The sequence below is a fragment of the Ornithorhynchus anatinus genome, chromosome 13 (genome assembly GCF_004115215.2).
Source record: "Ornithorhynchus anatinus isolate Pmale09 chromosome 13, mOrnAna1.pri.v4, whole genome shotgun sequence".
Taxonomy (NCBI): Eukaryota; Metazoa; Chordata; class Mammalia; order Monotremata; family Ornithorhynchidae; genus Ornithorhynchus; species Ornithorhynchus anatinus.
The window spans coordinates 25,246,566-25,267,127 of record NC_041740.1 but is presented as its reverse complement, the minus strand read 5'-3'; the positions used below and the strand labels follow the sequence as shown (position 1 = coordinate 25,267,127).

Here is a 20,562-nt window from a genome sequence, read left to right as displayed (position 1 = left end):
GGGGAAGCTGTCCCCCTTTTGGGGAATGGTAGGAGTTTCAGCCTGAGAGGCATTTTGAGACTTGGAAATTGGAGGCCTTAGGAATTGGAGGAAATAGAAAAAACGCACAAACCCAGTTCTAGCAGCACTAGTTCCAGCTTTATAATTAACCTGAAAAAACAGAATGATTTGATTCTCAATCAGTAAGGCAGGATATGTACACTACTTAACAGTGCACGCTTTTCAGTCATCCCAAGCTAGTCTAGTTAGCAGTAGCAGCAGCAGCAGCAGCAGCAGCAGCAGTAGTAACGGTTGTAGTGGTAGAAATAGTATTAAGTACTAACTTTGTGCAGAGCACTGTACTAAGTGCTGGGAAGTAATAATGTTAATAATAACAGTGGCATTTGTTAAGCACTTATGTGCTAGGCACTGTAATAAGTAACTGGGTTGGATACAGTCCCTGTCCTTCATAGGCCTCATGGTCTTTATCCCCATTTTACAGATGAGGTAACTGAGGGACAGAGAAGTGAAGTGACTTGCCTAAGATCACACAGTAGACAAGCGGTGGAGCTGGGATTAGAACCTAGGTCCTTCTGACTCCCAGGCCCGTGCTCCATCCACAAGGCCACGCTGCTTCTCATACTGAGGTGTAATTAGACACAGATCCTGTTCCTTGAAGGACTCACAACCTTACTGTCCCTTAATTCCTTAATGTTCTTCGTTCCAGACTATCCTGTCTCCATCTTCCCTCTCACACCCTTTGCTCTTCCTGGAACTCCCTCCTTCCCAATTTACCATAGCCAGCATAACTAATAGGAAGAATAGGAGGGTGTCGTAAAATCCACCATCCCAATTTTTGAAACTTCCTGGTCACGTCACCCCCAAACTACTTTAAGTCCTCATGAATATATCAAATGATTTACTCAGTATATTGATTCCTATTAGCAGCTGTATCTCCTGTGTACAATTTCTGTCTGCTTCTCTCCCCCATTAGATTATAAATGTTCTGAAAGCAGAGACCTACTCTTTTGTTGTATTTTCTACCTACAATAAGTGTTCAGTTAATAGTATCGAATAACTGAATGATTTTGCATCAACATCAACAGCAACTGGAGAAGCAGCGTGGCTTAGAGGAAAGGGCATGGGCCTGGGAGTCAAAAGGACCTGGGTTCTAATCCTTACTGTGCCAATTGTCAGCTGTGTGACTGTGCTTCACTTCTCTGGGCCTCAGTTACCTCTCGTGTAAAATGAGCCCCATGTGGAACATGGACTCTGTCCAACCGGATTAGCTTTTATCTACCCCAGTTCTTAGCACAGTGCCTGGCCCACAGTAAGTGCTGAAATGCCATAAACAACACAAAACAAATAAAAACAAACTGGTGAACAGTAAGGTTACCACATGCCTCTTGGTGGCAGTCCTGTGGGAAAGCTGATCCTGGGGAGGTCTGCCAGGGAAGTTTTCTCCTGGGCACTTGCCAGGGGAAAAGGAAGAAATCAGCCCTGCCAAGTCACCTTACCTTTTGATATAAATCTTAGTGAAAACTGTATGAAGATGGTATTAGTGCAATCGAGATCTCTGGAAACCAGCATCCTCAGTCCTTCCTGGAAACGAACACATACACAGTAAGTGACCTGATTGCATTGATGACATCTTTTCCTACAGTTAGATTCAGCTGAATGGCTCTTAGTTCCGCTGGTACTTGTTGAAGCGCTTACAGAGTACCAAACACTGCTCTAAGCACTGCAGTAGATATGTTTAATCAGATTGGACAGAGTCCCTGACCCACATGGGGCTCACAATCTAAGTAGGAAGGAATATAATTTAATACCCCTTTTACAGATGAGGTAACTAAGGTACAGAGAAGTTAAGTGACTTGCAGAGTAGTCACAGAGTAGGCACGTGGCAGAGTCGGGATTAGAACCCAGGTCCTCTAACTCCCAGGTCTGGCTCTTTCCCATAGGTCAAGCTGCTTCTCGGCGTGATAAGACCCATTAATGGCCAAGGAATCGAGATGGGTGCTGGTAGGATACCCTCAGTTTTATCTGCCTCGATTCAAGGAACTCCACAATACAGGTTTCCCAAACTGTTGCTCTTCCCTTTCAATTGCCTCCTTTCTTCTAACCCGACATAATTTTTCTCTCCTAGAAATCACATACTAGCTGTGATTTAAAGAAAAAAAATTCACCACAAGAGCGGGAGACAGTGCATCTGAAGGCATAGGTACAACTAGTCTTCCTTTCGCCACAGCACTCAGGTCCACTTAACGTCTGTAACCCCTTCTAGAATGTAAGCTCACTGTGGGCAGGGGAACGTGTCTACCAACTCTGTTTTACCATACTCTCCCAAGCGCTTGTACAGTGTGCTGCATGCAGTAAGCGCTCAATTAATGACTGATTGGTTGAGTTCCCAGCCTGATGTGAGAGGAATAACCGTGGAGCAGATGGAGACTGCGCTGAGTGCTTAAACGAGGAGCCTGAAACTCTCTGGTAACTTGTCCTGGAGACTGAGGGCTTGACGGGGCTGACTTTTCTCTTGGTTCACAGGGGCGACTCGGTGGAACATCATCTTGGTGGCAACAGCCACCTGCTCCTCTGTCTAGTTAAATAAAGCGTAACCATGCAAGGCTCTTCCCACCCCGAGGGGTCACTACTTCCTGCAGAGGCGTTAGGGAGCTAGAGAGAGGGATGAAATGAGCTTGAATAATTTTTCCAGCTCCTCTGCTATTTTTGGTTGCTTTGGTCTGACGGCTCTGGGGAGCCTGTCACCACCACCAGAGTTGATTATCTCCAAGTTTAAAAGCCTCTCTGATCTTCTCAATCCATCAATTGTATTTATTGAGCACTCACTAAGTGCAGAGCATTTACTAAGCCCTTAGGAGAGTAACTGTAACAGAGCTGGTAGACACGTTCCCTGCCCACAAACAGCTTAACATTCTAGGGGGATGAGCTTGGGTATCGAACGTCTACTCAGGGGAGATTTCCAACCTAGGGAGGTAGATCGAGATCAGCTAGGAAGGAGTCTTGGGGGGATTCGTCCAGGTGCCTGCTAGCCACTGAACAATCCGTGGAACTGATTCCTTCCCTGAATCATCATGCTTAAGTGTTGATCGGATCAAGACACTCCCCTTCTTCCAGAAGCCTCCAATGCCTTCTGCTTGACATTCCATCAAACTAAAATTTAAACTTCAAGTCCTCAATCAACAGCCATATTTTCTCCAGGTGCTCTACTCTTCCAAGACACCCCCAACTCCTTAACGCCTAGTGAAAAGAGCACAGGTTTGGGAGTCAGAGGTCATGGGTTCAAATCCCACCTCCCCTACTTGTCAGCTCTTTGACTTTGGTCAAGTCACTTAACTTCTCTGTGCCTAAGTTACCTCATCTGTAAAATGGGGATTAAGACTGTGAGCCCCACAGTCCCACATGAGACAACCTGAGAACCTTGTATCTATCCCAGGGCTTACAACAATGCTTGGCACATAGTAAGTGCTTAACAAATACCATCATTATTATTATTCCTTCTGATTCCCGTAATTAATCAGTTAATCAGTGGAATGTATGGCATGCTTACTGCAAGCAGCGCACTGTACTACGCACTTGCGAGAGTATAATATAATAATTATTATTACACATTACCCCTTATGCATATATTATAACTCTTCCAGTGCTTAGTACAGTGCTCTGCACATAGTAAGTGCTTAACAAACACCAACATTATTATTATGTGCAAATCATTACTGTTTAGTGCACCATTATTTATGCTTCTCTTTTTTATGGTATTTGTTAAGCACATACTATATATCAGACACTGTTCTAAGCGCTGGCGAAGACACAAGCTAATTAGGCCGGATGCAGTCCCTGACCATATGGGACTCCCAGTCTAAAGAGGAGGAAGAACAGGTATTTAATCCCCATTTTACAGTTGAAGAAACTGAGGCACAGAGAAGAGAAGTGATTTGCCCAAGGTCACACAGTAAGCAATTGGCAGAGTCTGGATTAGAACTCATGTTCTCTGACTCCCAGGCCATGACTCTTTCCAATAAGCCAGACTGCTTCTCTTTTCTCCTCATCTGACTTTATGCTTCTAGAAGGCAAATTCTGTGCCTGTACAGTTTCCCTCAGGTGTTCTGTTCCGAACAAACACTCAGAAATGTTATTGACTATCCATGAAACTCACTCTTCTCCCCAAACCCTGTGTAACTCCTGATAACTTTTTTTTTCCCTTTCTCATCATCTAACATCTTCAAACTGTTCTGGAAGCCTACAAAGATGATTACAGGCTGCTGCTTGCCATAATTTAATAAAATTCTAGGACCAATCTCGTTTAGGCTGAAGGTGTTAATCATGTGAGGTTGGACAGAACTGTACACAACAGATCATTTAAAAAACTATCTCATTTACACACCTAGATTAATAACTCCCTCACCATGCTGAGAGGGGCCAGGAGCACCATGTGTTCAAAGCTTTAGAGTTGCCAGCTCAAAGAAGCTGTTTCCCCAATGACTGAGAAAGACAACACTGCTCCCAAATGTCTTTGCCACAGCACACAGATGGATTTCACAACTTGGAGGTTTGGTTCATCAACTAAATATCTGACTTCCTTATGCCTCCCGAGTGAATGCCCAGATTCCTACATTACAACCTCCCCCGCAAACAAAAAGTTTGACATTTTACATTAAATATTTAATTGCCTAGAAAATGTGGCTCCCCAGAAGTAAGATCAGGTCCCAAAACAAAATAGATTTATTTTCCTTCAGAGAGGAATGTAGGAGTTCTGACAGCTGATGCAGAGAAAAATATATTGCGCTTAAATATTTGTAAATAATGAATGGGCTAAACACCAAAGAAAACAGTGCAGGTTGGGGGCAATAATAAAGTAAAAGCAACATGCCCTCTCGTCTGAAACAATTCCAGACAAGTACTTTGGCAGTAAGCCAAGAGAGAAGAAGGGATTCTAATTTCACTATCCAATGCACTAGTCCACTAGACTGAAATCTCTCTGAAGGCAGAGATTGTATCTACTAACACTACAGTACTGTTCTTTCCCAAGCGCTTAATATAGTGCTGTGCACACAGTCGAACATGGCTCATATATTACGTATGAGTACCATGAGGGCAGGGAATGTGTCTGTCTATTGTTATACTGTTCTCCCCCAAGCGCTTAGTACAGTGCTCTGCACACAGTAAGTGCTCAATAAATGCAGATGAATGAATGAAATGATGAACGAATGAGGGACAGAGACTGTGTCTGCCATGACGGTCTTGAATCGTTTCCAGCACTTGGCCCAGTGTCTGGATCTTGTAAGCTCTTACTCTAGACCACCTTAACTGAAAACTCTGAAGCAGAATCTTATCTGACCCCTTTGAAGATGAGCGATGTCCCAGATTTGAGTGTTTCTCCGTTCAGGTTTCCCCTCTCGGCACCGTAGACCTCGGGCCACAGGTCCGGATGCAGGTTCCCGTTGAAATCATCTTTCAGAACAGAGGGCAGAGGGGTGATCGGGACACAGTAAGAACCGCCAAACCCTCTATCACACCTAAAGGGCACAGGCAAGGGGAAACAGGATCAGTTTAGTGAGGTCACACACAAAAATGGGCTTGTTTCATTTCTACAAAACTTGGTTTTTCAACTTACACACAGTGGCCCGAGTCACAGATTCCACGTCCAGAGCACATCCAGGGGCAACCAGATGCTAGAATGACATTATCGATCGCCCAGGAATCAGCACCAGGAGCATAGTCATTCTGAATCCACCTAAAACGGGTCCTGGGGGAACTGACAAGGAAGATATTTGGTTCAGCTTGGAAAGGCGTTGGAATTCAATTTTTCCTTTGACTTGACATTCCCATGGACTCAGCTCTCTGTTCTGCTTGACTGTGTAAGGCCCGGTATCTGAGAATCCAGAAACTTGGAGTCTCAGATTTTTCCAAAGAACCGGTGGTCTGAGAGCTCTACTGTGTCATTACAAGTGGGTTCAGCAAGAAGGCATGATTTGGGAGGTGTGAAACAGGAAGGTTTCTGGTATTTTTCCATTTGGTCCTTCAAAGGAGAAAATGTCACAGAGTTGTGACTCCTAAGATTCCTCCAGCCCACGAGAATACAGGGTGGGAGCAACTGAGTTATAAACCAAAGCTGTGTGACCTCAGAGGACCTGGGTTCTAGTCCCGGCTCCCCCTCCTGCCTGCTGCCTAACCCTGGACAAGTTACTTAATATCTCTGGGCCTCGGTTACCTCACCTGGAAAATGGGGATTAAAACTTTGAGCCCCATGTGGGACATGGCCTGTTTCCAACCCGATTATCTTGTCTCTACCCCAGCGCTCAGTACAGTGCCTGGCACATAATCAGCGCTTAACAAATACCATTAAAAAACTCTGAAAACCAGTTTACCAGGGGTCTGCTCATTTAACTCAGAAATTTTCTGAACCCACCAGTCAGTTACGTTTCACTCTCTGCCTCTAAAATGCAAAACAGAATCCTGGGGTACTCATCTTATCTTTAATTATCCTAAAATTCCCAAGCGGAGCCAGGCTTGCACAAATGAGATGGGAACCCCTTCTAGATTTGTCTGAAGAGCCAAGAGAGCAGTTCTCACATGGTGGAGAGGGGAAGGTAGACAGTGATTCTCTTCCAATTCTGGAACTTCTCCGAGGTGTACACGGAGCTTTCGGTGAAATGCAGGCACCCGATGATGGGCGGGATGCACTCCTTGGTGACGAGATGCCAGTCTCTCCCATTGTTTAGGGAATACTGAAGCTGGACACTGTAGGACTCGCTGAAAGGTTTGCTGCAGCCCATGCTCAGTTCAAACTGCAAGAAGGTGGAGGCAGACACGTGGAAATCCCAGGTTTCAGCATAACGAGGTTTGCCTGCTAAACACAAGGGGGAAAAGATGGTAGAAACCTGGGAAAAAAAATCTTTCCAACATCTCACATGGCGCTTAAACTGCTAAGCTGCGTTTCCAGTGGGAAAACATGCAAATTGTATCTGCTTTAAAGCTCCTTGCTGTAACTGTTTTCATTCACCCCGCTCACTAATTAATCTTTTACATAGAGCCACATAGTTAGTTCCAGCATGAACTAGTGGATAGAGCATGGGCCTGGGAGTCAGAAGGACCTGGGTTCTAATCCAGGCCCCGCCATTTGTCCGCTATGTGACCTTGGGCAAATCACTTCATTTATCTGGGCCTCAGTTACCTCACCTGTACAATGGGGATTAAGACTGTAAACCAAATCTTGGACAGGGACTGTGTCCAAACCCGGATTTACTTGTATTACTCCAGCTCTTAGTACAGTGACCTGGCACATAGTAAGCACTTAACAAATACATTATTATTATTATTCCAAATGCTCGGTGTGGGGAGGGTTGGGAGAAGCAGGCATTAGGCCTGAATCTAGAATTCTGCAAATGGAGTCTCTGCAATTCTAAAGACTTGGCCAGATCAACCCCTGCTCAATTGATTTCCCCCAATTACGTATCAACCATTGTGCGATCCAAATCCTGCTGCAGTGCTGCTTCTTGCTATCACACTTGTGTCTTCCACCCCATGTAACTAAGAAATAAGTTCAAATAAGCATTTGACAGCAGGTGACATGTTGCACAATGTTTTTCTTGAGGTTTGGAAAGCCACTGGCCTCCTCAGTAGCCAAGTAGCCTTTCAAATGAACTTTGATTTGGTGATTAGGCCTTCCCTGACTAAGCCCTCATTTCCTCTTTTCCCACTCCCTTCTGTGTCTTTGCCCCCTTTATTTCCCCCTCCCTCAACACCACAACACTTATGTCCATATCTGTAATTTATTTATTGATTTATTCATTTGTTAATGTTTGTCTGTTACCCCTTCTGAGTTTGGTGTGGGCAGAGAACATGCCTACCAACTCTGATGTACTGTAACCGCCCAAGCACTTAGTACGGTACTCTGCATGCAGTAAGTGCTCAACAAATATGATTGATTGATTGACTGATGGATCGAATGATGTGTACCTGTACTTTCAATGAATGTCAGGGCAGTATCCATGGAAAGGCAGTCGACGTCCACCTGGCCTCCTTGGATCCTGTACCAGTTGGCCTGCAGATCTAACGAGCCATCAAATTTATCCTGAAAGCCAGTCCGAGAGCTGTCGTTCATCCCGATGAGCACGTCGTCCAGGGCCCACTGGGCAGAGTGTTTACCTGAAATCGGGGCAGGGAGAGGGCAATGAGTGCACTGCCACTCGCCAGCACTCTGAATCATTCGACCGTGTGAAAAACCAAGAGCCAGACAGCAAATGTGGAAATTCTTTAGGCAAGTAGAGCGCCTTTTCGGAAGGAACGACTATTATTTGGTAGGTCAGTATGTGAGCCGGGAAGGACCTGGGCTCCCGGAAATATGGGGCAGGAGAAAGGTTACCTACCATGTTGGGGCTGCCACCATCGAAAAGCTGTTGAAGGTGTTTTGGCTTCACGTGGTAATTCTATGGAAATGATCTGAGGTTCCAGGAAAGACAGGAAGTCCAACTCTCGCAGTAAATGCCACACAATTCCATTGTCGTTTGAGTACTGAACCACGAGTCCTGCAGGAATGAAAGAGAAGGGTGACTGCTTAGATGGCTGCTCTCCAAGCCCCTCCAGGGCTGGGACACTTGGACCCACTTTGCCATGTGAAAAGAGGGGCCTGAGTCACCACCCTGATTTCAGAGGAATGAATGGGAAACCTGGATGGGGAAATGACTCGTCTGATAGTTTCCAATTCTCTGGTTTATAGGAAAGAGAGGAGGAGAAGCTCAGCATTTGGACATCAGGCGTATTAGAGGACTCATGCAGGAAGAATATTAATGTCATTTATAAAGAATATGCTGAATTTTTCAATTTCTTTCCTGAATTACTGCTGCATCTTGTGCAATGGAACGAGGAGTTTTAAAGTCTCCATATTTTGAGCACTTGAGATAGAACATCTGGCGGTTTCTGGATTGCTCTGAGTACTTTAGGAACAATAGCTAAAAAACTAATTGAAAATAAGAAAAGAAACATCAACAGCTTGATTGATTGACTGACACATTTATTGGGACTACTCTCCTAGAGGATGGGATATTTTATGCTCCTAGGGAGAACAGACAGGCATTGCACAAGAAGCTGAAAATAGCAATGACAACAGTAAACCTAGCAGGGGTAAACTGATATTTGTTAGGAAGAAATGACTGAAGGAAATGGTAGTTATTATCAAATTGAACAGGAAGCCAAAGGAAGTTGGGTATTTGCAGGGAAGGTGAAATTGGCAGTTTGGGATTACATGTGGTCTTTTTTTTACCTGTGCTCTACCCATCTACTCATTATTGCAACCAATCTGATTATCTAATACCTACCCAGTGCTTAGTTCAGTGCCTGGAATATAATAAGCACCTAACAAATACCATTAAAGAACAACAAAATCCCAGCCAATAGCGAATTGGATTTTTTGTGTGATTCCTTCTATTCTGGGCTTCACTCCCACTTCTTCACTGGATTTTGGATTCTGAAAATAGGGGAAAATGACTAGACAAACTTCAGGGTAAATCCCACATTCCACAAACATCTCACTTGAACCTAAGTCTACCAGCCCTTAGGTTCTTTTTGTGCTGTTTACCTGTTTTGAATTCAAGAAAGATTTACAGACTCTTTACAGATTGTGGTTTGTCTCAAATTTTCACTCCATTTCTCCTCTGTGAACTTCATGTGGGGCAGGGCCTGTGTCCTATCAGATTACTCTGTATCTACCTCAGCACTAAGTACAGTGCTTGGCACAAAGTAAGCACATAAACAAATATTACTGTGGTTATTATTACTATTATTAATAATTACTATTACTGGAAATCCAAATTGATATCTTTTTGCCTTATGGTCATTTAGTGGGAGAGAAAACTGCAGCTTTACCCAAATGCTAGCACCACGTACTGGTTTCCAAAGCCGCATCCTCACTTGAAAAAAAAGTGTTTTAATCTGTCTGGAGAGTGCATAAACCGAGAGACATTCAGCCGTGTAGTTTCTTAGCATCTGCGACGAACTAGCACTTGATTCTCTGGAAGTTCCCCCCTCCTGGCCTGCTGCCAATTAAATCTTGTCCCCAAATTCACGCTTGCTTGCTTTGCTGGGAGCTGCGTGGGCAGACTGGGCACAGCTGAGCTTTCTATTTCACTGCTGTCTGGGACCTGGGGCTTATGCCAAGGAAAAAGCAGAAAACTTCAGGAAGGCTACCAGGGGATGGCCCATCCAACTGATGAAATGTCAAGTTAAAATTGTTGAATCATGGGAAGAAATGCTCGTATCCACAGGACAGAGCGTTCTGCCTGTTCGGGAAAATCTCCAAGCTTCAAATAAGTTCCCGTAAAGGGTATCTACCCCGTGTACTGCAGGCAGGGCTTGGGAAAACGGACAATCAATGGTATTTATTAAACTTTTACTCTGTGCAGAGCACTGTATTAAGCGCTTGGGAGAGTACAATCCAGCTGAACTAGCAGACACAATTCTTGCCCGTAACGAGCTTACAGTTTAGAGTGGGAGAGAAAGCCTGGCCTGTTCAGGAGGTCACTGGCAGAGGCTGAGAAGCCGCTCGGCTCCTTGGGCTTGAAGGCCCTCAATCTGCTCTCCTCTTCCTACTCATTCATTCATTCATTCAATCATATTTATTGAGCACTTACTGTGTGCAGAGCACTGTACTAAGTGCTTGGAAAGTACAATTTGGCTACAGATAGAGACAATCCCTACCAAACAACGGGCTCACAGTCTAGAAGAGGGGAGACAGACAACAAAACAAAACAAGTAGATAGGCATCAATAGCATCAAAATATATAAATAGAATTATAGATATATATATATATAATTAATAAAATAAATTGAATAATAAATATGTACATATATACACAAGTGCTGGGGGGCGGAGAGGGGGAGTAGGGCAGAGGGAGGGAGTAAGGACGATGGAGAGGAGAGAAGGAGCGGAGGAAAAGGGGAGCTCAGTCTGGGAAGGCCTCCTGGAGGTTCCTATCTAACCTGGTTCCTCTCCCACTACAATCCAGCCAACACACGTTGTTCCTGTAACACCCAACTGCTCAAGGTACCTCGATCTCCTCTACCTCACCACTGACTCCTTGCTCATGACCTGCCTCCTTTCTAGAACTTCCTCGATCTTCACATCTGACAGAGCACCACTCAACCTTGACTCCTTGCTCATGTCCTTCTTCCTGCCCAGGACTCCCTCAATCTTCACCTTGACAGAACACCACTCTCTCCATCTTCAAAGCCCTACTAAAATCCCATATCCTCCAGGAAGCTTTCTCAGAGTGACCCCACCCCAATTCCCCACCTCTACTCCCTTCCTTCTGCTTCACCTATGCTCTCGGGTCCATTTCCCAAAAGCATTTTGTTACTCACTCCACTCCTACCCCTACCACGCTTACATATGTATCCTTATATTTTGCTACATCTCCTACCTGCAATTTAGGGGCAGGGCAATTGTCTACAAACTGCTGTATCTCTCCCAAGAACTCAGTAGGTGCTGTGCACATAGTAAGTGCTCAATAAATGCATTTGATTGACTGATGATTTATTTAATGTCTCCTTCCCCGACTAGATTAGAACACACAGAAAATACTTCTGATCGATTGAGAGATAGACACTGCTGAAATGCCATTTGTCTGCTGTGTGACCTTGGGAAAATCACCTAACTTCTCTATGCCTCAATTACCTAATCTATAAAATAGAGATTAAGACTGTGAACCCCATATGGGACAACCTGATTATTTAACATCTACTCCAACGCTTAGTACAGTGCTTGGTAGGCTGTGATTGGCACAGTGGTTCACAGTTCACCCAGGCACTTCTGGGTCACACCCACAGTCCATCCAGCCCAGAACTCTTTGTCAGATAGTAGCGAAGGATGTTTGCTGATGCTGCCCTCCTGGACCCATTCCTGTGATTGAATCTCCTTGAAGATCTCAATCTCTCCCCTCTCTGGTCCACACTTCACTCTCCTGCTTGGACAGTATCATTCCTACTCCTCAAAATGCTCTAGTGGTTGCCCATTTCCCTCTACATCAAGTACAAACTCCTGACAGTTGGCTTTAGTGGTACTCAATCAACTCCCTCTCTCCTACTTGCTTGCTTGCTCCTCTCTACTACACCTCAGCTCACACACTTCATTGCTCGCAAGCCAAACTACTTACTGTGCCTCATTCTTGTCTCTCACCTCTGACTCACACACTCCCTTCAGGCTAGAACTCCCTCTTCATTCACATTCAACAGACTACTACTCTCCCCAACTTCAAGGCCCTTTTGAAATCACATCTTCAAGAGGTCTCCCCTGATTTACCTCTCATCTCTCCACTCTTAAATCCCTCCCAATTGCGGCCTAGTGGAAAGAGTCCGGGCCATGGAGTCAGAGGACCTGGGTTCTAATCCCAGTTTTGCCACTTGTCTGCTGTGTGACCTTGGGCAAGTCACTTAACTTCTTTGTGCCTGTTACTCCATTTGTAAAATGGATATGAAAGCTGTGAGTCCTATGTGGGACATGACTATCTTGTATCTATCCCAACGCTTATTACTGTGCCTGGCACACAGTAAGCACTTAACATATACCATTAAAAAAACCACAAAACTTCAGCACTTCCACTTCAGCTAAACTCTTGGTTGCTCTCCCCTTCCCTGTTTGCACTTATTTACATAACCTTTTATTCTACTGTTTCCACCTACCTATAATTTATTTTTGTGTTTGTCTCCCTCGCTAAATCACAAGCTCCTAGAGGGCAGGGATCATGTCTACTAACTCTATTGAACTCTCCCCAAAGCTTACAGAGCTCTCGATCTCGATTTTGCAGACTAAAAAGGACTTGGGCATGTCGAAGAAACCAGTTGACAGTGACCAAGAAGACCGTACCTTCGTTCCGGGCTCTTGGCTTGCTGCAGGAGCCGCCAGCTGTCTTGCTTCCAATCTGGGTGTAAAACTGAACTAATCTGGGGAGGGAAACCAGAAATCTAATTAAGCAAAGAAAATCCACTTTTTCAATTTTTCTGTTTTTATTTTTTAAATAACAGTGGCTGCTGAGGGCTCAGGGCAATAATACTGCAATAGAATTGAGTTCAATTCTGTCAAAATTAAGCAGAGAGGGCTGACACATTTCACTGTGGGGTGTGTGTGTGTGTGTGCATGTGCATGCGTGTGTGTGTCCGTCCTCAGGCCATTGTGAAGAACTGAACACAATATTGGCCCTTTAAATCTGGAAGGATGGAACTCAAAACCTCTGTCCCTTGGAAATACAAACCATGTGTCAAGCATGGTAGATTGTACAACGCTGACTTCTGGAGGAATTGAGCACTTCATGAACTTCTGTTGGGACCTTCTTTTAGAAAATTTAACAAAATAAAACACCGAGAAACAAAAGTGAACAGAGATCATTGTGGGTACCACATCTGGTTGCTTTACAATAACCTTTGAAGGAGTCACCTGAAGCCAAAATAAGTGAAATTCATTGATACGAGTTTGTGGGAAACATTGGGTATGAACCAGACAGGTAGTGGTTCCAGGACTGACTTGGAAAAACCAACATGTCCTAATGAAAACAGCAGAGACTGGGGAGTCAGGAAGTCTAGGTTCCAATCCCAGGTCTACCACCTGCTTGCTGTTTATCCTTGGGGAAGTCACTTTACTTCTTGTGCCTTAGTTTCCTCATCTATAAAATAGGGTTAAATTGTCTAATCTGTTCATAATGTATTTTAGGAGTGTGGTCTAGTGGAAAGAGCATGGGCCTGAGAGATAGAGGATTCAGGTTCTAACCCACTTAACTTCTCTGTGTCTCAGTTCCCTCATCTGCAAAATGGGGGCTCAATATCTGTTCTATCTCCTACTGAGACTGAGCCCAATGTGGTTCCTGATTATCTCGTATCTACCTCAGCATTTAGTACAGTGCTTGGCACATAGTTAAGTGCTTAACATATACCACAATTATTATCCTAGACCTTAGCACAAAGCTCAATGTATACTACGCATTTTAAAAAAATCAGATCATTTGGGAAGTTGAAGCCTGTTTTGGGATTGGATTCACTTCTGAGGTAACCTGGAGTAAGTTTCTGAGGACCTCACAGGTTTAAGGGATCCGATTTAGAAAAAATACGAAGTATGCAAACTCAAGTCTTCCTCAGAGATATCTACACTCCAAGGTGAGCTGGGATTTGAGTCTGAGGATTAAGTCTGATGTGGCTGCCCTACGATTCTCAGTTTCAGATATGAATGTGGGAGGGAAAGGCTGGTAATTTTGAAGTACTTTGTGACTAAACATTCTGTTTTTTTCTGTCATGAAAAAAATGGACTCATTTTACCAGTTTTACCAGTAGGTGGTGCTGTAGCTATTTTAAATGATCAAAGGGCAATTTGAAAACCAGAATGAAAAGGTCCCACCGATGGGGCTAAGGAACTTTAGGTTCTGACGTGAGCAAGTCTTGTAACTGAGACAGTTTATTACATGTTGACAGAACCAGCCGGTAAGGACCCATGGGTTCACCACTCTGGGGCTCCCAGCTGATCCGGCTCAGTCTGAAATCCTGGGGTGTGTGTTTGGGTTACTTTGGCTGAGGCTCCCAGGGCAGAAAGACAGAGGGAGACAGTAGGGAGGAATAGAAGGAGGGGGAGAGGGGATGGAGAGGAGGTGATGGAGAAAAGGAGAGGAGATAAAAAGAGGCAGGGGGAGGAGGATGAGGGAGAGAAAGAGAGTGATAATGGGGCATAGAGAGGGAGAGGAGCGTGAGGGAGTGAAAGTGGGGATAGAGAGGGAGAGAAGGAGTTGGAGAGGGGGGAAAAAGAGAGGGAGAGGAAGAAGAGAGAGTGATGCCCTTGGATTCGGTTTGGTCTGACTGATCCTGAGGTGGCCACATTCTCTGAAGCTCAAAATGGGATTGGGGACAGAGCCAAAAGGGCAGGAGGGTCAGAAAAAGAGAGACAGAGGCAGAGAAGGGGAGACAGACCAGGAGGGGGCAGACACGGAAACCCACAAACAGAGACAGTGAGACACAGAGGAAAATATGGAGATATACACCCCCCACACACACATGCATACCCTCACAGCAAAGCCGACTCAGAGACATAAGACAAACACTGTGATAGTCGACTGGCATACAACAGGTTTGGGCACAAACACAGACTCAAAGAGGGGAAAAGTGAAAGAGGGAAAAGGGAGGGCGTAGGAGTGATCAAAGCACTCTCGCACAAACACACATACGTACACACACACACATGCAGAAATTTGCCCTCATCTACATCCACACACCCAAAACATTCCCATTCCCATCCAGAACCAAAGAATCATCCACCGCTCCCCAGGGCAGCAGCACAGAATAACAGCTGAATGTCCTGTTTCCTTTGACTTGCCGGAGCTACAACTAAGATCTGAAGCACTGCTATTGTCTTCCCTGATCATGGTCTGGAGGAAAGAGGTCTGGGGGTCGGGAGGCCTGAGTTCAAATCCTGACAGCCCTGTGAAGTTGGGCAAGCCTATTAACTTCACTGTACCTCAGTGTCCTCATTTGTAGAATAGAGATTCTACCTCCTCTGAAACTATGAGCCCAATGTGGAACTGTGTCTGACCTGAGTGCACTGTATGTACCCCAGCTTAAGGCTTGGCACATAGTAAACACTTAACAAATGGCACTATTGTTATTATTATTAATATTATTATGATTATCATCAACTCCTGGGGCTGATCTCTGGAGCTTTCCGAGAGGTGGAAGAGGATCTCAGAGGGTGGCATCTTTTGAGCTCTGGCCTCTCGGCCTGCTACCGTAGCTCCCCAGTCAGTCAGTCAATCTTAATATTGAGCACTTACTGTGTGCAGAGCGCTGTACTACGCGCTAGGGAGAGTACAATACAACAAATAACAGACATATTGAGCTTACACAATGAGCTTACTGTCTGAAGAACCCCAAGGCCCCCACAAGAGTCGCAATCCTCATGTCTTTTTCTCCTTTTCGTTTCTGGGGCTTGAACGTGTCCCAAAGTGGTCAGTGGAAAGGACCTTGAGATTTTGGGGTGTTGTCGCTGAAATAGGGACCTGTGATTCCCCTGAGTCTGGCCAAACCCTCGATTTTCCCAATTGAATCGGTTCGGGCTGGGCTCGGGCCGGGGAGGGCTTGGCCTGAAAAATCTAGCCTGGGCCGAGCTGGGCCGTCGTTATCAAACCTGCAGAAGGGATGGGAGAGTTCGCACCTGCGGTTCTCAGGGGTCGGATAAGCTTGATGTGGGCAGGGAATGTCTCTATACTGTACTCTCCCAAGGGCTTAGTACTGTGCTTTGCACACAATAAGTGCTCAATAAATATGACAGAATGAATGACAGAATGACAGAATGAATGAATGAATGAATGAATGAAAGAAAACTATAACTGACCGGATGCTGGTGGTGTCCAGGGGCACTGTCCTTGCCTCTCGCTTCCCAGGCCCGTTGAAGTACAGAGATTTCCCATCGCTGAGCATCCCGCAGCCTGTTCCAACCTGTCCGCCTGTTATCTTGTACCAGAGGGGGCTGAGTTTTCCCTCAAACCTGTCGAACATCTCACTGTGATTAGGTACATTAGAGACACAGGTCCCATGTGCGGCTTCAGAGAAAAGAAATATACGGGAGATGCTTTGTTGAAACCATGCTGAACACTCGAGGTCAGAATTAGCATCCTGGTAAACAGTGCTACTAGGCTTGGACCAGACTCGTCAGGCAAAGGGTCAGAACGGGATTCCCTCTTCACTGACTGATCAACCGGAAGGGAACTCTTCCCAGGAAGTGCTTCACAGGGGAGGCATGTGGAATGGCCCTCAGACACACAGTTTGGTTCGCTCTAATGTGGAGCTAAGAAGGAGAAGCAGCGTGGCTCAGTGGAAAGATCCCAGGCTTGGGAGTCAGAGGTCATGGGTTCGAATCCCACCTCTGCCACTTGTCAGCTGTGAGACTGTGGGCAAGTCATTTCACTTCTCTGTGCCTCAGTTACCTCATCTGTAAAATGGGGATTAACTGTGAGCCTCACATGGGACTACCTGATTACCCTGTATCTATCCCAGTGCTTAGAACAGTGCTCTGCACATAGTAAGAGCTTAACAAATACCAACATTATTATTACTATTATTATTATTACTCCAGGGTAGGTTGTAATCGCTCTCACTAGTTCTGTGGGCAGCTGCAGCAAGTGAGTATTCCTCCCAGGAAGCAGGTACAACCCACAGTGCCCAGGGCAAGGTAAATGCGGGCCTCCCCGCCAGCCCACAGTGTACCTGGGCAGCCCCGTGAGCACTGCGCTTTCTGCAGAAAGCCCATCGCCCACCACTCTTGCTTATTTTTAACCCCGGGCCAACCCCTAGAGGGCAAGGGACTGAAAACCATTTGCAACCTTGTCAAAATCCTCCTCAGAAACATGAAGCTTCTTTTTAGTCCAAGATATTTTCTCCAGTTTTCCTTTTGAATCTCATTTTAAACTCCCGGCCTTTGACCCAGGCAACTTCTGAAGCAGAGTGGTGTAGTGGAAAGAACACGGGCCTGGGAGTCAGAGGACACGGGTTCTAATACTGACTCCACCACATATCTGCTGTGTGACCTTAGGCAAGTCACTTAACTTCTCTGTGACTCAGTTCCTTCATCTTCAAAATGGGGATTCAATGCCCATTCTCCCTCCTACTTAGACTGGATTATCTTGCATCTACCTTAGCACTTTGTACAGTGTTTGGCACATTAATGAGCACTCAACAGATATTATTATTATTATTACTGTTCTGAAGAGGGTGTGAGCCCCATGAGGGGCAGGGACTATGACCTGACAACTTTGTATCTACCCCAATGCTTTGAACTGTTCTTGACATACAGTATTTAACAAATACCCTAATTAGTATTATTGCTTTATTATCATTAGTATTATTACCATCCTAGATGGAAACTACCACTCCTGGGTTCAATTCAGTAACCTTCCCTTTAAGCACTATAGACACTGTAGAGTCTATTAACTCATATAGCACATCTTTAAGTTAAAAACAAAATGAAAAACAAATCCAACAGCTAAATACATTTACGGGGTCAGGTCTTTCTCTTCCAGCCACTGGAAGATTCAACATCACCAAAGCAGGCTTTGAGGATTATATTTGTGGTTTGCTGTGGGTGCTAATTCCCATGAGCTTTAGGGGAGATGAGGAATGTCTGAACTCAGATCTGGGCAACAGGTAAATAGGATTTCTGTACCTCTCAAGTGCTTAGTACAGTGCTCTGCACACAGTAAGTGCTCCATAAATACCACTGATTGATTGATCTATTAATTGGAAAACAGTTCTCCCTTGGGGGCAACCATACCTGTGTAGCCCAAGTCGCAGAAACAGACGCCGGAGACACAGTCCCCGTGGCCATTGCAGTAACCAGGACAGGGCTCAGAAATATACACTCCGTCGAGGCCAAAAGGGGGTGCGTTCTTCTGTGAGCTGCTCTCTTGGATCCAACGGAACCTGGTCTTACTGCTGGGAAGACACAAAATCCGGTTTTCAGGATTATTTAGTGTGTTGATTGAACACTGGCTTTGTGCTAAGCATGTACTAAGCACAGGGTAAAGGTACACGGTTGATGATTCAAACTCAGTCCCTGGGCACCAGAGGCTCCCAACCTTCAAGAGAAGCAGCACGGCGTAGTGGATAGAGCACTGACCTGGGAGTTCTAAACCTGGATCTGACACTTTTCTGCTATGTGACCATGGGCAAGTCACTTCACTTCTCTGTGCCTCAGTTACCTCATCTGTAAAATGGGGATTGAGATTGTGAGCTCCACATGGGACAGGGACTGTGTCCAACCCGATTTCCTTGTATCCACCCCTGAGCTTAGCACAGTGCCTGGCACATAGTGAGCGCTTAACGAATACCAGAATAATAATAATTATTATTATTATGAGAGGGTGGAGAGGCTCCCTTTGGCCTGCCTTCCCTGTTTACATCCAACAAATAATCACTCTCCTCCCCCTCTAAATTTTAAGCTTGCTGAGGGCAGGGAAATGTGTCTGTTATGTTGTTATATTGTCCTCTCCCAAGCACTTAGTACAGTGCTCTGCACACGAGCGCTCAATAAATACCTCGACTGACTTATCTTCAAAGCCTTGTTAAAGTATATTTCCCCCAAGAGGTCTTCCCTGTTTAAGCTCTCATGTCCTCTTCTCCCATTCTCTCCCATGTCGCTCCTGAACTTGAATTTGTCCCCTTTATTCACCGCTCCCTCAGCCCCACCGAACTTTAGAACTTAGCCGTAATTTATTTATTTATATTAATGTCCGTCTCGCTCTCTAACTGTAAGCTCACTGTGGGCAGAGAATGTATCCATCAACTCTGTCATGTTCTCTTCCAAGTGCTTAGTACAGCAAGCACTCAATGAAAACCACTGAACCAATGATTGAGCTGGCCACGGACACACAAGAAAAAACACAATAAACACAGCCGAACCAATATGTCCACATCGGTGACAGTGACAACAAAAGCTGCGGAACATCCCTGCTGAAAGGAAGCTTCCAGGCCCCATGCCAGGCCCGGCAGGGCTGCTTTCAGACCGACATCACAACCCGCCCCCTCCACTCCATTGTAACGATCGTAACACGGTTGCCGCAGTGCCACCTGGGACCCAAGGGACGGGGCCTGACTCTGCCGATGACAGATGGGGAGAAGGGGGGCACCACAGACCCCGGGGTTCTGTCGGAGAAGGAGCCCCAGGCCACGGCTCTGAGCTCACGGGTTAGTGCGGTGGGATGGGACAGCTCCACTCCCGGAAAATTCCTACTGCTGAGGCTCTGGGAAACCAAGACCAATATGAGCTCGGAAGCCATGCCACTTCCCCATGCCAGCCAAGTTCACTCTTCTAATCGCTCTTCCCGGATTTTCCTCCCGTTTATCTTGGCCTCTTTCCTCACACACCAAAGCTTCAGCCCCACGAGGTCGGGGGTTAATGAGGGACTCTTGGTGGGTCAATTACTCTCTCCACTTTCAAAGCCTTTTTGAAGGCACATCTTCTCCAAGAGGCCTCCCCTGACTCTGCCCTCATCTTCTCTTTTCCCATTTCCTTCTGCATCGCCCTGATTTGCTCCCTTTATTCACATCCCCCATCCAGCTCCACAGCACTTATGTACCCATCTGTAATGTATTTATTTATATTAATGTCTGTCTTCCCCTGTAGTCCGTGAGCTCGTTATGGGCAGGGAACGTGTCTACCAACTCTGTTTTATTATACTCTCCCTGCGCACAGTAAGTGCTCAATAAATATGACTGATTGAGTGGGGACGGAGAAGACAGAGGTGTTGTGATAATCTGTCTCTGTTTAGGTCTTCTGCATGAACACAAGAGAAGCAGCGTGTCTTAGTGGACAGTGCACAGACCTGGACCTGGGAGTCAGAAGACGTGGTTTCTAATCCTGGCTCTAACATTTATCTGCTGTGTGAACTTGAGCAAGTCACTTCCCTTCTCTGGGCCTCAGTTTCCTCCTCTGCAATATGGGGATTCAATACTTGTTTCTCTCCTACTGAGACCATGAGCCCCATGTGGTACTTGATTATTTTGTATCCACTAAAGTGCTTGAAACTTAGTGACAGCTTAACAAAT

At 45.5% G+C, this 20,562-nt stretch overlaps 1 protein-coding gene across 1 annotated transcript in view; it reads right to left on the bottom strand.

Moving 5' to 3' along the window:
- Positions 1–20,562, bottom strand: part of RELN (reelin) — a 324,257-nt gene that overhangs the window by 53,959 nt on the left and 249,736 nt on the right. Inside the window, exons 29-37 of the mRNA XM_029077379.1 lie at positions 18,290–18,447; positions 16,355–16,562; positions 12,857–12,933; positions 8,367–8,525; positions 7,957–8,145; positions 6,571–6,844; positions 5,612–5,752; positions 5,336–5,513; positions 1,497–1,581 (exon numbers count right to left, since the gene is read on the bottom strand). Coding sequence (XP_028933212.1) covers positions 1,497–1,581; positions 5,336–5,513; positions 5,612–5,752; positions 6,571–6,844; positions 7,957–8,145; positions 8,367–8,525; positions 12,857–12,933; positions 16,355–16,562; positions 18,290–18,447 — 1,469 coding nt within the window. The remainder of the gene's footprint in view (positions 1–1,496; positions 1,582–5,335; positions 5,514–5,611; positions 5,753–6,570; positions 6,845–7,956; positions 8,146–8,366; positions 8,526–12,856; positions 12,934–16,354; positions 16,563–18,289; positions 18,448–20,562) is intronic.